The 12,686-nt window shown below is 38.8% G+C and overlaps 1 protein-coding gene across 1 annotated transcript in view; it reads left to right on the forward strand.

Annotated features, from left to right (window-relative positions):
- Positions 1 to 12,686, forward strand: part of LOC108439742 (coiled-coil domain-containing protein 178) — a 52,731-nt gene that overhangs the window by 1,068 nt on the left and 38,977 nt on the right. Inside the window, exons 2-7 of the mRNA XM_037537104.1 lie at positions 7,807 to 7,884; positions 8,432 to 8,565; positions 10,152 to 10,210; positions 10,294 to 10,379; positions 10,517 to 10,705; positions 11,750 to 11,970. Of these exons, the coding sequence (XP_037393001.1) occupies positions 7,827 to 7,884; positions 8,432 to 8,565; positions 10,152 to 10,210; positions 10,294 to 10,379; positions 10,517 to 10,705; positions 11,750 to 11,970 (747 nt within the window). The 5' untranslated portion in view covers positions 7,807 to 7,826. The remainder of the gene's footprint in view (positions 1 to 7,806; positions 7,885 to 8,431; positions 8,566 to 10,151; positions 10,211 to 10,293; positions 10,380 to 10,516; positions 10,706 to 11,749; positions 11,971 to 12,686) is intronic.

Raw genomic sequence — 12,686 nt, forward strand, 5'->3', positions numbered from 1 at the left:
TTAGCTAATTGCTTTTAAACTCCAATGAAAATGATTTATCCACCAAGCAGTTCACAGAACCGATTCTTTCCAAATGCCAATGTTAATGCATCGAACGTCTGATTCAGTGAATCATTACAGCAGGAACCTGTAAGCGAATTCAAAGCTGCTTTTAATGTTACAAGATGGCATTTTATAGTATTATTTTATGAAATTAGGTTGTGCAAAAGGAATTCAAATTTTATTAGTAGTCTTATGTTTATAACGGAAGTAAACCTATGTACGCTACAAAATAGTCTGATTCAATTGTGCGTGTGAATCCGTTAGGTGTAGGAGTAGTGTATACGTGGTCTAATGTCTTAAAGAGAATGACACTTAGTTTCTTAGGATGTCAATATTAGGTACATCTTTTTGTGATGTGGTGAGAATACAAATTTTATTCTGTAAAGTGGTCAGATCACTAAAGTGGATTTATTAAATAATAAACAATGAAGACTTGACATTTAAGAAGTAAAGCTAATAACAGAGAAAGTAACAGTTTGCTAATTTGACAAGCGTATGATGCTAAGGAAATTATGCATAAAATGTCACTTGCAGACATGCTTTTTTTTTAGCCATGTCAGTAGTGTCCTTAGAAAGATACAAAAGATTTCCAATCTGGATGTTCAAAAGGTCCAAATTGTAATCATTTTGGAAATCGTAAAAAGTGTTTTAAACACACTTGTTTCTCAATGTGCTTTTGTCAGAGTTTGGGTTGAAGATAGCAATTACCAATTCATTTTCAACCTCACTCAGTCTTATCATGATGTGGTAAAGAAAAAGACTAGCTTTGTCTGGAGATTCATACATTCCTATTTCCAGTTTTCCATTTTGATGCAAACTTTACTTTCCCTCTACGGTGTGGTGTGGAGTTCCTGGGTGTTATCAGAGATTTCACCCTAATGCCTCTCTGCTATGAGGAATTATATCTAGTGTGAACACAGCAGTGGTGGATATATTTAGAATAATCCTAGCTTGTTGTTGCTATTTTCAGCCAAACAGGATCACAGACTCATACAAACTTCTTTGCAAGCACTTTCCAAGCCCACACATAAAAATGCTCAACAAATGGCGGTTGTTGTTTTTAGTAGGCCAGAAAAAAGTAGTTATGATATAGCAGCAAAATAAAGCAAAAGCTGACACTAGAACAATAAGCATGTACTTTGAAATACTTTGTATGACCACAGAATGCATTAGAAGATGTTTAAAATCTATTTTTATCTATTTTTAATTGATGGTTTTGCTCTATAAATATTGCTTTTACAACCTAATTTCCAAAAAAGTTGAGACACTGTGTGGAATGTAAATAAAAAATAGAATGCAATGATATGCAAATCATGTAAATCATATTTTAAAGAAAATTCTACATAGACAACGTATTAAATGTTGAAACTGAGAAATGCAGTGCATTATAAAAAAGCCACACTTTACCACAGTGCTTGCATCATCTCGTCTTTTAACAACACTCTATAAGCATTTGGGAACTGAAGAGACCAATTGCAGTAGTTTTGAAAGTGAAATGTTTTCTCATTCTTGTTTGGGTGACAGGTCTGGACTGCAGGCAGCCCAGTTTAGCACCAGGAATCTTTTGTCCAGAATGTAGCATTGTTTTGCCAAAATAAGCATGGCCTTCCCTGAAAAAGACGTCTTCTGGATGGCAGCATATGTTGCCAAAACATGTATATACTCTTCAGTATTAATGGTGGCTTCACAGATGTGCATGTCACCCATGCCATGTGCACTAATGCACCCCCTATGCCATCATGAATACTTACTTTTGAACTGTATACTGATAACAAGCGTGGTCTTTAGCTCGAAGGACACAGCGTCCATGATTTCCAAAAAGAATTTCAAATGTTGATTCATTTCGGCAGTTTCATTGACTGCTGTTGCTGGCTGCGAGCCTGCCTGCGAGCCTGCCTGCCAGCCTGCCTGCACGAACGGCACATTCCTAACTTTTGGTTTCACCGGCAATTTCGTCGGCTATTGTTGCTAGCTGCGAGCCTGCTTGCACGAACCGCCCCTGTGGCTCTGATGTCGTGCGGGTGGCTAAATGGGCTTGCGGTGTGTTTACTTTTGCCTTTTCTCGGACTATCATTTTTTGATCGGGCGATGGAGGAATTAACTGGTACTCCGAGCCTGTATCCTATTTACTCATACTCCAGCGAGGACTTACGAAGGCTGCGTTCTTTCCGTCGGCTTGATGCTCCCAATTACAATCTTTGCTGCTCTATCAGCATCTCTAGACGACCCCGATATATACATCGTGGCCGTAAATGTCAGACTTATCTAGCACCTCAGCCACTGTGCATCAATCATCCTGCAGTACGGATTACTGATCGTTGCTTTAGGCGACGCCCTGGAAGAGCGCATCGTGGAGTGAACCGTAGGTTTCTACTGGAGGTCCCTCGTTCTACATCGTCGCATCAGTCTGCTCCTTCGATCTCGGCACATCGTCTATCTAACCTGGCGCTACTGAACTGTCGCTCGCTCACAGATAAGGCTGCATTAGTCAATGACCTTATCGACCAGCATCAGTTGGATCTCTTCTTTTTAACTGAAACGTGGCAGGTACCGGGTGACTTTTCTTACCTGAATGCTGCTTCTCCCCCTAATTTTAATTATCTGGCCTCACCTAGAAAAACAGGTAGAGGTGGGGGACTGGCGGTTTTATTCAGGGACAATTTTGAATTGACTTTGGGCAACCCGCAAGATGTTTCCTCTTTTGAAGTCATGGTTCTCAAGGCTCCTGGGTGTATCTTCTTAATGATTTACCGCCCCCCGAAGAGTTCTCTGACTGAATTTTTGTCAGAATTTGGGGAGATCTTGGCGTTTGCCAGTTCACTCTCCTCTTCCATCATTGTTCTTGGCGATGTTAATATCCACCTTGACTCTATCTCTTCTGCCTCTTCAGAATTCCTGTCATTGATAAGCTGTTTTGATCTAACTCAACACGTTGACTTTCCGACTCATAAGAAGGGTCATATTCTGGACATAATCTGTTCTACGGGTGGGATTATTACTAATATAGCTGGACATTGTGTTGGTGTGTCTGACCATATACTAATCAATGCCTCTTTCTCTCCACCTGTTCCTAAACCTCACTCAAAATCTGTACTTACTTATCGTAATGTTAAGGCTATTGATTGTCCTTCTCTGTTGGCCTCTCTGGAAACGTTTAATTTTGCCCATCTTAGTTCAATGCAATCCACTGATGATGCTATATCTTTCTATAACTGTACTCTACGTGCTTGTCTTGACACCTTGGCACCGATGAAAACTAGATCTGTGCCTTCTACTCATAGCTCGCCTTGGTTTACTCCTGCTCTCCGCAATATGAAAACAGCTGGAAGACGTCTAGAACGTCTTTTTAAGAAATCCGGGTTGCAGGTTCACTATCTAGCTTACACTGATCATCTGGCCTCATACAAAGTAGCACTAAACAATGCTCGTGCATCATACTACGCGGATGTTTTCAGTGCTGCTGGTCAGAATCCCAAGCTTCTGTTTTCAGTGGTAAATAAGCTTCTGCGACCCCCATCAACTCCAAATACTGCCTCAACTGATCTATGTAATGCCTTTCTGAAATTCTACGGTAACAAGGTGTCAACCATCTATAAAGACCTGTTGAATACCCCTGTTGACTACCATGGGCCTATCGTTTTCTCTCCAACTCTGTCACTTTCTTTTTCAAATTTCTCTCTGACTGACTCAACTTCTATTGTCAATATTATAGCTAACTCTAAGACTTCATCCTCTCGACTGGACCCTGTTCCTACCCATCTTCTTCAACGCTGTGTCTCTATCTTTTCCGAACCAATATGCCACTTGGTTAATCTTTCACTCACTTCTGGATATGTTCCTGTGTCTTTAAAAACAGCAGCTGTCACACCTATCATTAAGAAACCTGACTCAGATATAACAATTTTGAGCAATTACAGGCCTATTTCAAATCTCCCATTCATCTCTAAAGTTCTAGAAAAGGTTGTGGCTTCCCAGCTGCTTGATTTTTTGAACTCTAATGATCTATTTGAAAAATTTCAATCTGGTTTTCGTTTGCATCATAGCACCGAGACTGCTCTTCTCTGTGTCCTAAATGACCTTCTCCTTTCCGCGGATACAGGTTGCATCTCCATTCTTTTGCTTCTTGATCTCACTGCTGCTTTCGACACAGTAAATCACAATGTTCTCTTAACTAGGCTCACTGAGATTGGTCTCTCTGGAACCGTACTATCCTGGTTCCACTCGTATCTGACTAACAGGCTTCAGTTTATTTCAATTGGGAACCATACGTCTGACACAGTGCCCATTGAACATGGTGTCCCTCAGGGTTCCGTCCTTGGTCCCCTTCTTTTTATAATCTATATTCTCCCCCTCGGTTATATTTTTCGTAGTCACAATTTACACTTTCATTGCTATGCTGATGATACTCAGATCTATCTCAGCTTCAAACCAGCAGCACTGTTTCCCCCACCCCAGTTAAATAGATGTCTTACTGACCTGAACTCCTGGCTTAGGGCAAATTTTCTTTCTTTAAATGCACACAAAACCGAGTTTATAGTTACTGGCTCTAAGTCAACTGTTAACGCTCTCAAAAATCTTGCTCTCACTGTAAATGATATTACAATCACTCCATCTGTCACTGTCCGAAACCTAGGTGTTCTTTTTGACCCTTCTTTGTCTTTTGAACCGCACATCAAGTCTCTGTCTAGGTCGGCATTTTTCCACCTTCGCAATATTTCACGTATCCGTCCTTTACTGTCCCCGGCTGCAGCTGAGTCTCTGGTCCATGCTTTTGTTACTTCTCGCCTGGACTATTGTAACTCATTGCTCTATGGGCTCCCCGCTAAGTCACTTAGGTTGTTACAAATAGTGCAAAATTCTGCAGCACGGATTCTCACATACACTAAAAAATCTGAGCACATTACTCCTGTTCTTCAGAGACTTCATTGGCTGCCCATTACTTTACGTATTCGCTATAAAATTCTACTTCTCACATTCAAGGCACTTCATGGCCTGGCTCCTGCATACTTACTTGACCTTCTAATACCCTACAAGCCCACTCGTAACCTCAGGTCTTCGGAAGCAGGCCTTCTAGTGGTCCCTAGGTTCAGGCTCAGCTCTATGGGTGGTCGTTCCTTCAGTGTTGCGGCCCCCTTGCTCTGGAACTCTTCCTCTCTCTCTTTGCTCTACCTCTTCTCTTTCTCATTTCAAATCTTTATTGAAATCTCATCTTTTTCTCCTTCATTTTTCTCCTGCATCTTCCTCGGGCCTTGTGTAAGGTGATATGCATTTTGTAAAGCGACCTTGGGTTTTGTGTAAAGGCACTATATAAGTTCAACTTATTATTATTATTATTATTATTATTATTGGACCACAGGACACTTTTCCGCTTCCCCTCAGTCCATGTTAAATGAGCTTGTGCTCAGAGAAAGTGTCAGCATTTCTGGGTCCTGTTTGTGTACCGTTTCTTAATTGTGTTCTAGAGTTTTAACTTGCATTTGTGGGTGCAGCAACAAACTGTTTTCACAGACAGTGTTTGTCAGAAGTGTTCCTGAGCCCATGCATTGATTTACACTAGAGAGTCATGTCTGTTTTTAATGCAGTGCCCCTTGCATACAGAGATTTCTCTAAATATTTTAATGTTATTATGTACTGTAGATGATGAAATGCAAAAATTCTTTGCTACTTTATGTTGAGAAACATTATTTTTGAATTGTTGCACTATATTAACTGCAGAGATTATGGTACAATGTAGAGTAAATAGGACAGTATTTCCGGTGAGGAATCAATTAGGACACCCCCACATTTATTCACACTTAAAATGGCTAAAATCACACACAGTTGTTTCACATCAGGTGCACATGATTAGAACATTGTTACTTTTGAAGGAGGCTTGCCTTCTTTAAACCTCAGACATTCAGAATGGTGTGCTCCTGACTGTTGAAGTGAGAGTGAACACCATGGTGAGATTGAAAGAGCTGTCTGAGGCCATCAGAAAGAACATTGTAGCAGCTTATGAGTCTAGTAAGAGATTTAAAAAGATGTCAGTAGAATTTGAAATCAGCCATTCCACTGTATGGAAAATAGTCTACAAGTGGAGGACCTTTAAAACAACTGCCAACATGCCCATGTCTGGCCGTCCAAGCAAGTTCACCCCAACAGCAGACCACTGAAGATGCTAAAAGAAGTCTCAAACAACCCTAAAATGTCATCACTGGAACTACAACAGGCTCTTGCTACTGTTGATGTGAAAGTGCATGCCTCTACAATCAGAAAGAAACTGTACATGTTTAATGGGAGGTATGCAAGGAGGAAACCTTTGCTCTCTAAGAGAAACATGAAGTCCAGACCGAAGTTTGCCAGAGAGAATGTATACAAAGTCCAAGACTTCTGGAATAACGTTCTTTGGACAGATATGTCTAATATTGAATTATTGAATTATTATTTCACCATAACAGACGGCATGTTTGGCGTAAACCAAATACAGCATTCCAGGAAAAGAACCTCATATCAACTGTGAAACATAGAGGTGGATGTGTCATAGGTTGGTGATCCTTTGCTGCGCGGGACCTGGCCAGCTCACCATAATAGAATCCACCATGAATTTTACTGTATATCAGAGACTGCTTGAAGAACATGTGAGACCATCTGTAAAGAAAACTTAAAGCTGAAGTGGAACTGGACCCTGCAACATGACAAAGACCCAAAGCATACCATTAAATCCACCAAGGACTGGCTGAAAACTGAAATTGAAAAAATGGAGAGTCCGGGAATGGCCAAGTCAAAGCCCAGATCTTAATCCCATTGATATGCTGTGGGGTGACTTGAAACGGGCTGTACATGCAAGAAACCCCTCAAACATCTCACAGCTGAAAGAATTCTACGTTGAGTAATGGAGCAAACCTTCCTCAGACCGATGTCAGACATTGGTAGATGGCTACAAGAAGCGTCTCACTGAAGTTATTTTAGCCAAAAGGGGGTAACACTAGCTATTAGGGAGTAGGGTGTCCTAACTTCTTCCTCAGTTAGAATACACCTTTTTGTTGTTTACCTGCAATTAAATAAGATTTATTTTCCAGAGATGAATAAAAACAAGATTAGACATTGATATGTGAACATTTCTTAATAAAGAACTGAATATTTAATGTGTCCTAATTTTTTCACGACTGTTTGTACACATGCACAACCAAAAAAAGAAAAAAAATTTAACCAATAATTGTTATATACTGGGAATGTCAAACTGCTTGATCTCAGAGGAGAAAAAGGGGCCCCATACGCAAAGAAAGTGACGTGTCACCTTTAAGTGTATGTCTAATTTTTACATGTAGAGAAGCGAGGCAACCTCAGCCAATGTTTAAATGAAGCTAGAGTGGAACTTTTCAACTGAATAAAAAAATTAGTCATCTAGCTAAAAGGGTGCAAAAAGCAAGGACATCAGAATATGCAGCTGATATAGTAGAATCTTTGGGCAATAAACCAAACAGAGTGACTAGGGGGCAAGGTTCAAGACTCTGTTTGGCATAGCTCAGTGCTGTGCTGTGCTGTGCATGCTGTGCATTTTTTACTTATGTAGTAAATATGACAAGTGTGGGAGATTTAGGGCATTTTCCCACCTGAAAGTCTGGACCGAGGTCAAACTAAGGTTCATGTTTTTTTGTTCCATTGTATACATTCGATCTGTTAAGTTTTGGTTTGTGATTTAGTTCGCATGGCATACCTACATCCTGTCACCATCAGGCAGGTGTGAAGTTTTTTGAAAATTAAACAATGTTTTTTTTCTTTTAGCTTTCAATGCCTCTTGTACAATGCCTGACATTGAACTATTAAAACGTCCCTCTAAGGAAGGTGGAGACAACTTACAAGGTAACATATCTGAGTTCAGTGTTGACAATTTTTGACAAATGTCAGTTGTCTTGTATGGCATGGAAGTATAGGACTGTTACTGGAGCTTAGGATCATTAGGGATCCCACACATGTTCATGAAATGGCTCCAAGGCATCCTGTTCCATGCCAGCTGCCCAAAGATGGCTTCTAGCGTCAGACCAATTTATACACTCCTCTCACTCTGCCATTTTAAAGACACTGTGTACATTTAACTGTGATTTTGGCAACCTGTTTGCTTGTCTGTTGTCTGTAATGTTTACATGTTACAGTATTAAATCTATTGCTTGGTTCCCCCTATAGTCTTTATTTTTGTCCATATTTCATTTATTTAAGTTCTAGTGTGAACATGTGATCGACTGATATGACAAGCAGAAAAAGTCACTTGCTGTATGGAACTTGTGTGTAGAGCTGTAAGTCGGCGCTATTTGAATTAGCAGGATAAGTCTGCCTTTCCTGTAGTATGTAATCATTTTGAACACATTGTTTGTACTCACTTACGCATTGTCTTCATTGATTTATTTTTCAGACCAGGGAGAGCTGCAGAAAGTCTATAGCTGCAGTCACAGTTGTGAGCTGACAAACACTCCAACATCATGTGTGAAGAAAGCAGTGTGCCACATCCAAGAGCTAAAAAACAAACTGGAGAACTGGTGCCAGCAGGTATCTTAGAAAAGCACATAGATGTAGATGAATTCACGAATCGGAAAGCGTCCACAAACCTCTGGACATATTAGTATCAATTAGCTTAAACGGAAAATGAGATTTAAAAATTATTACTTCAGTATTGTTATTATGTGTAACATGTTCAGTTTTGCTGGTCATGTTTAAAGCTCAAGTTACATCACAGAATTGAATTTTGCTGGACCAGTCAGTGCACCAGCCTAGGATAGACAATGTCCCTAATTGACTGACACCACCTTGCTGGAATGTGCATGTACAATGATTCTATGAATGTTGCACAGTGTCAACTATACCATTTGTTTGCAGTAAAAATATACAGTTGTATGCAAATATTTGGATCCCCGAATCAAGTTAATTGTTCATTGATTTTCAAGGTGAAAATAAGTTAACACATCCTCTACTGAGGACAAATGCAAATATATATGTGCAGTTTCTGCGAACTTTTAGTGCACAATTTTTATTTATTTGCTAGGTTGAACATGTTGGGAAAAATCTAATTCAAAATGTACCATAATTCTTTATAAAATATATTTTATTTGTTTCCCAATATATTTTTTCAGCAAATAAACAGTGATTGTGCATTAAGTATACAGAATTGTGTTCTATGTAGAGGATGTGTTAGCTTATTTTCACTTAATAACAAAACATGTAATTTGACCAGGGGCCCTTAAACTTTTGCATAACAACTGAATAATATTGAAGTGGACTACGGTTTCATCACAGAACATGGCATTAAACAAATTGCTGCTTTAACAGCAGTTATAGACAATGTTCCTTACAGCTTGCATTCATCTAGGTTTGTCTAGTCTTGTTTCACAGTCAGACTCCTGTGTCTTTGATGAGAAACTTCATTGAATGTTGCAGATGCAATTGTGTGCATATATACAAAAAGGTCAAAGTGAAGGTTTCAGCAGGAAATGGTTTATTGGTACTTATGAGTGTCGTATTGGACCAAACATGCTGGATTGCATATTGGAGGTAAACAAAGAATGAATCCAATTCACTCTTGCAGCAAATCTAGCCAGCCATAGCACACAATCACAGTGCATCATGCTGTCATTGTTACAACTTTATATTTCTTTGTGTGTTTAAGCATGATGTTCATGTTAAGTGAAGTGCTTCAGTCATAAATAGTACATTTTAAAACATGGTATTGCGTCATTGCTGGTTTCAACCTTACATAATGTTAATCTGTTACTTTTTGTTTATATTTGTAATGTAAAAAACAAATATAATTAAAAATGGAATGGAAGCGAGTGATTGGATGGAGTGAGTGAACATTCAGAGCTCATCTTTTTTATGTTAACTTTGGCACTTTGATTTTTTGTACTACATTTTTTGTGTAGTTATTTTAGATTTAACAGTTTCTGAGAACAGTCTAAAGAGAGCTTAGTGAGAGGCATCTGTCATAAGATGCTGTTTCAATCTGGCCGAAAGATGTGCATGTATTTCTGCCTTGTTTAACATTGTTGGAACAATTGGTGGAACCCTCAATGATACATTTTTATCACTAAAAGTGACTCAAGTGAATGCTTTTGTTGAACAGTCTATTTCTTCTGTTTTAGGGAACTTATAATCGGCATGATCTTTCTCAGGGCAAAAATCAAAATGGCAACATTTGGAAGTATGCACCTTTCTATCATTCTCAAAGCTACTGCATCATATCATTGTTTGTTTATTTTTTACGCTTTCATTTACATTTCCTAGGGTTCATTCTGTAGATTCTAAAATCCCTGTAACACCGACTGAACTGTGTATTGAAGGCATGGGCCTTTGTCTTCAGAGTAATTATGGTATGTTTATTTTTCCCTCCTGCGTCTTGGTGTCATTCTGTCATTCTGCACTTTTATAAATTATAAACTTTATGAACTAACAAGTCAACCATTCAAAAAAGTCACTTTTGTCTTTTTTCTACATGGTTATTGTTTAGACCATTTCTGGAAAGGGTTGGATGGTGTCTTGCTGGAGGTCATGTCTCTTATGGAGCATCTGGAATCAGACAGACAAGAGGCCAAGGAGGCACTGCAAAAAGAAAAGCTGAAGGGGCAGACACTGAGGAGAAAGCAAGACAATCTCTGTCTATGGAAGCAGCAGCAGTTCCCTGCAGCAGTGCAAATAGGTAGCTGTGAATGATTTTGAATGGAGAATTATAACCACCAATTGCAAGTTAGTCAGATCGAGTGAAATGTCAGCTTTAATACTGCATTAAAGATGCATTAAAGCTGGGAACTTTGGGACCTGAGAATGTTTCAACTCGGACTGCCTACTTTTATAGGCTATTAATTCAGTGTCTAAAAGTGACATGAAGGAGTGCTATTTGATAATAATTTTGCACAGAAGGTTGTAACCTTACAATCATCCACATATCCTCTTATTAACACTGTAACGTTAGACAAGTAGCAGATCAAAACAAGGACCTGTTTGTAAAGATTAAAACATGCTAATACTTCTTCATCTGAGGGTGACACCATGTTGAGATGATGTCACATACCAGCAACTCGTGGAACTTTCCTAGTGGGAATTATGAGTTTGGAGAGTGTTCAAATGGATTATTCATACTTGACAGTTGAAAACTTCTCAGTTCCCACTCGGTCATGAACACAGCCAACCTGCTGATATGGCATTTGAACTGCACCACAAGAAAAGAGCTATGAAAATTAGATGAAAATGAGATTTGAGCAGTAAAGTTGGTTCCTTATTTAATTTTTTTTTTTTTTATCAGCAGCCTCTACATGGTGAGCAAAAAAGGTTAATATGTAAATTATCAACGTTAGTAACCAAGATAAACAGTTTTCAATTTTCAGTAAAAATCCACTAACCAACTCTGTGTATGTATAGATGGGAAAAGTAATGTTACTTTTTTTGGAGTAATTCACTAATGGGACCAATCTGACCCTTGTTTTGGGCAAACAGTTACAGTGAACTTTACTGTGTTACTTTCTCTAACCCTCTCTTAATATAAATGTGTCTTTCAATTAACTGACCACAGTTTTTTCTGTGCATAGCCATTCGATAAATGAGTAGAGACTAATTGAGGGGCTTTTTTTCCCTGCTCTGTAATGATCTGCCTAATAAACAGCTTAACAAAAGGTTTGTTAGCATAGGTATATGTCGATTTACTCTTGCTGTAGTATTTTTGCTTGTTTCTGTTGCTGCTTCATAGAATACGAGGCCTGCATCAGAGATATTAATGAACTAAAGTGGCATCTTAAGGTGAAGAAAGATCAGATGCAGCAGGTGAGAAACAGCCTGAGCCACACAGAGGTGCAGAATCGTCGGCTGGTCGAGGATATCGATTTTTTGAAGAAGCACGGCCCGCTCGTGAAGGAGAAGCTACAGCTAGAGAGTGAAATCATGAAGCAGATCAAATCAGCACAGGCTGAGGTGAGAACACTCAGGCTTTGTTGTTTATTGCTCTCACTGTTTACTTTGGAAAACTTAAAATCAATACATTCTTGAAAGAAAGGGTCATATAGAACCATTTGTAATGATAGCAGAAGCCAAAAAAGGAAAAAAACTCCAAATACAGCCTGTAAAGATCCTGCTTGTAGACGTGAAAGATCTATTTGCTCATAATAATGTATGTGCACAGAACCTTTTTACATTTACATTTACAGCATTTAGCAGACGCTCTTATCCAGAGCGACTTACAACTCTCCTTTTTCAAAGAGTTGTTCTAGAAATCATTATATGTTCTGAAATATGACATATTTCTGTGAATTGCAATGCGTTATTATTATTTACTGTTTATTTATTAATGAATAGATTTGAAAAAAGTGGCCCATTAAGTGTGGTGTGCGCTCTTCCAGTGGATTCATTAGTGTTATTTTTTGTATGACTTTAGAGATCGACTCAGTAAGCCTTAATCTAAATCAGGAGAAGACCATTCTGGAGCGTAATAAATCTTCTGACCTTTTGAGCTTCTCCAGGTGTTGTGCTAGCACTTACCAGCCACAGTCTCTTCCAAACCTCGAATTAAGAGTCTGAAAATGAAGATAATTTAGTTACAAACCTATAGAAAGATGGCAAAATGCCTCTTGTACTGATCAGAATGTCATTGAAAAATGGAATTGTTGAAGTAAAGGCAAGTTGACCTTTAG

Source organism: Pygocentrus nattereri, chromosome 3 (assembly GCF_015220715.1).
Source record: "Pygocentrus nattereri isolate fPygNat1 chromosome 3, fPygNat1.pri, whole genome shotgun sequence".
NCBI lineage: Eukaryota > Metazoa > Chordata > Actinopteri > Characiformes > Serrasalmidae > Pygocentrus > Pygocentrus nattereri.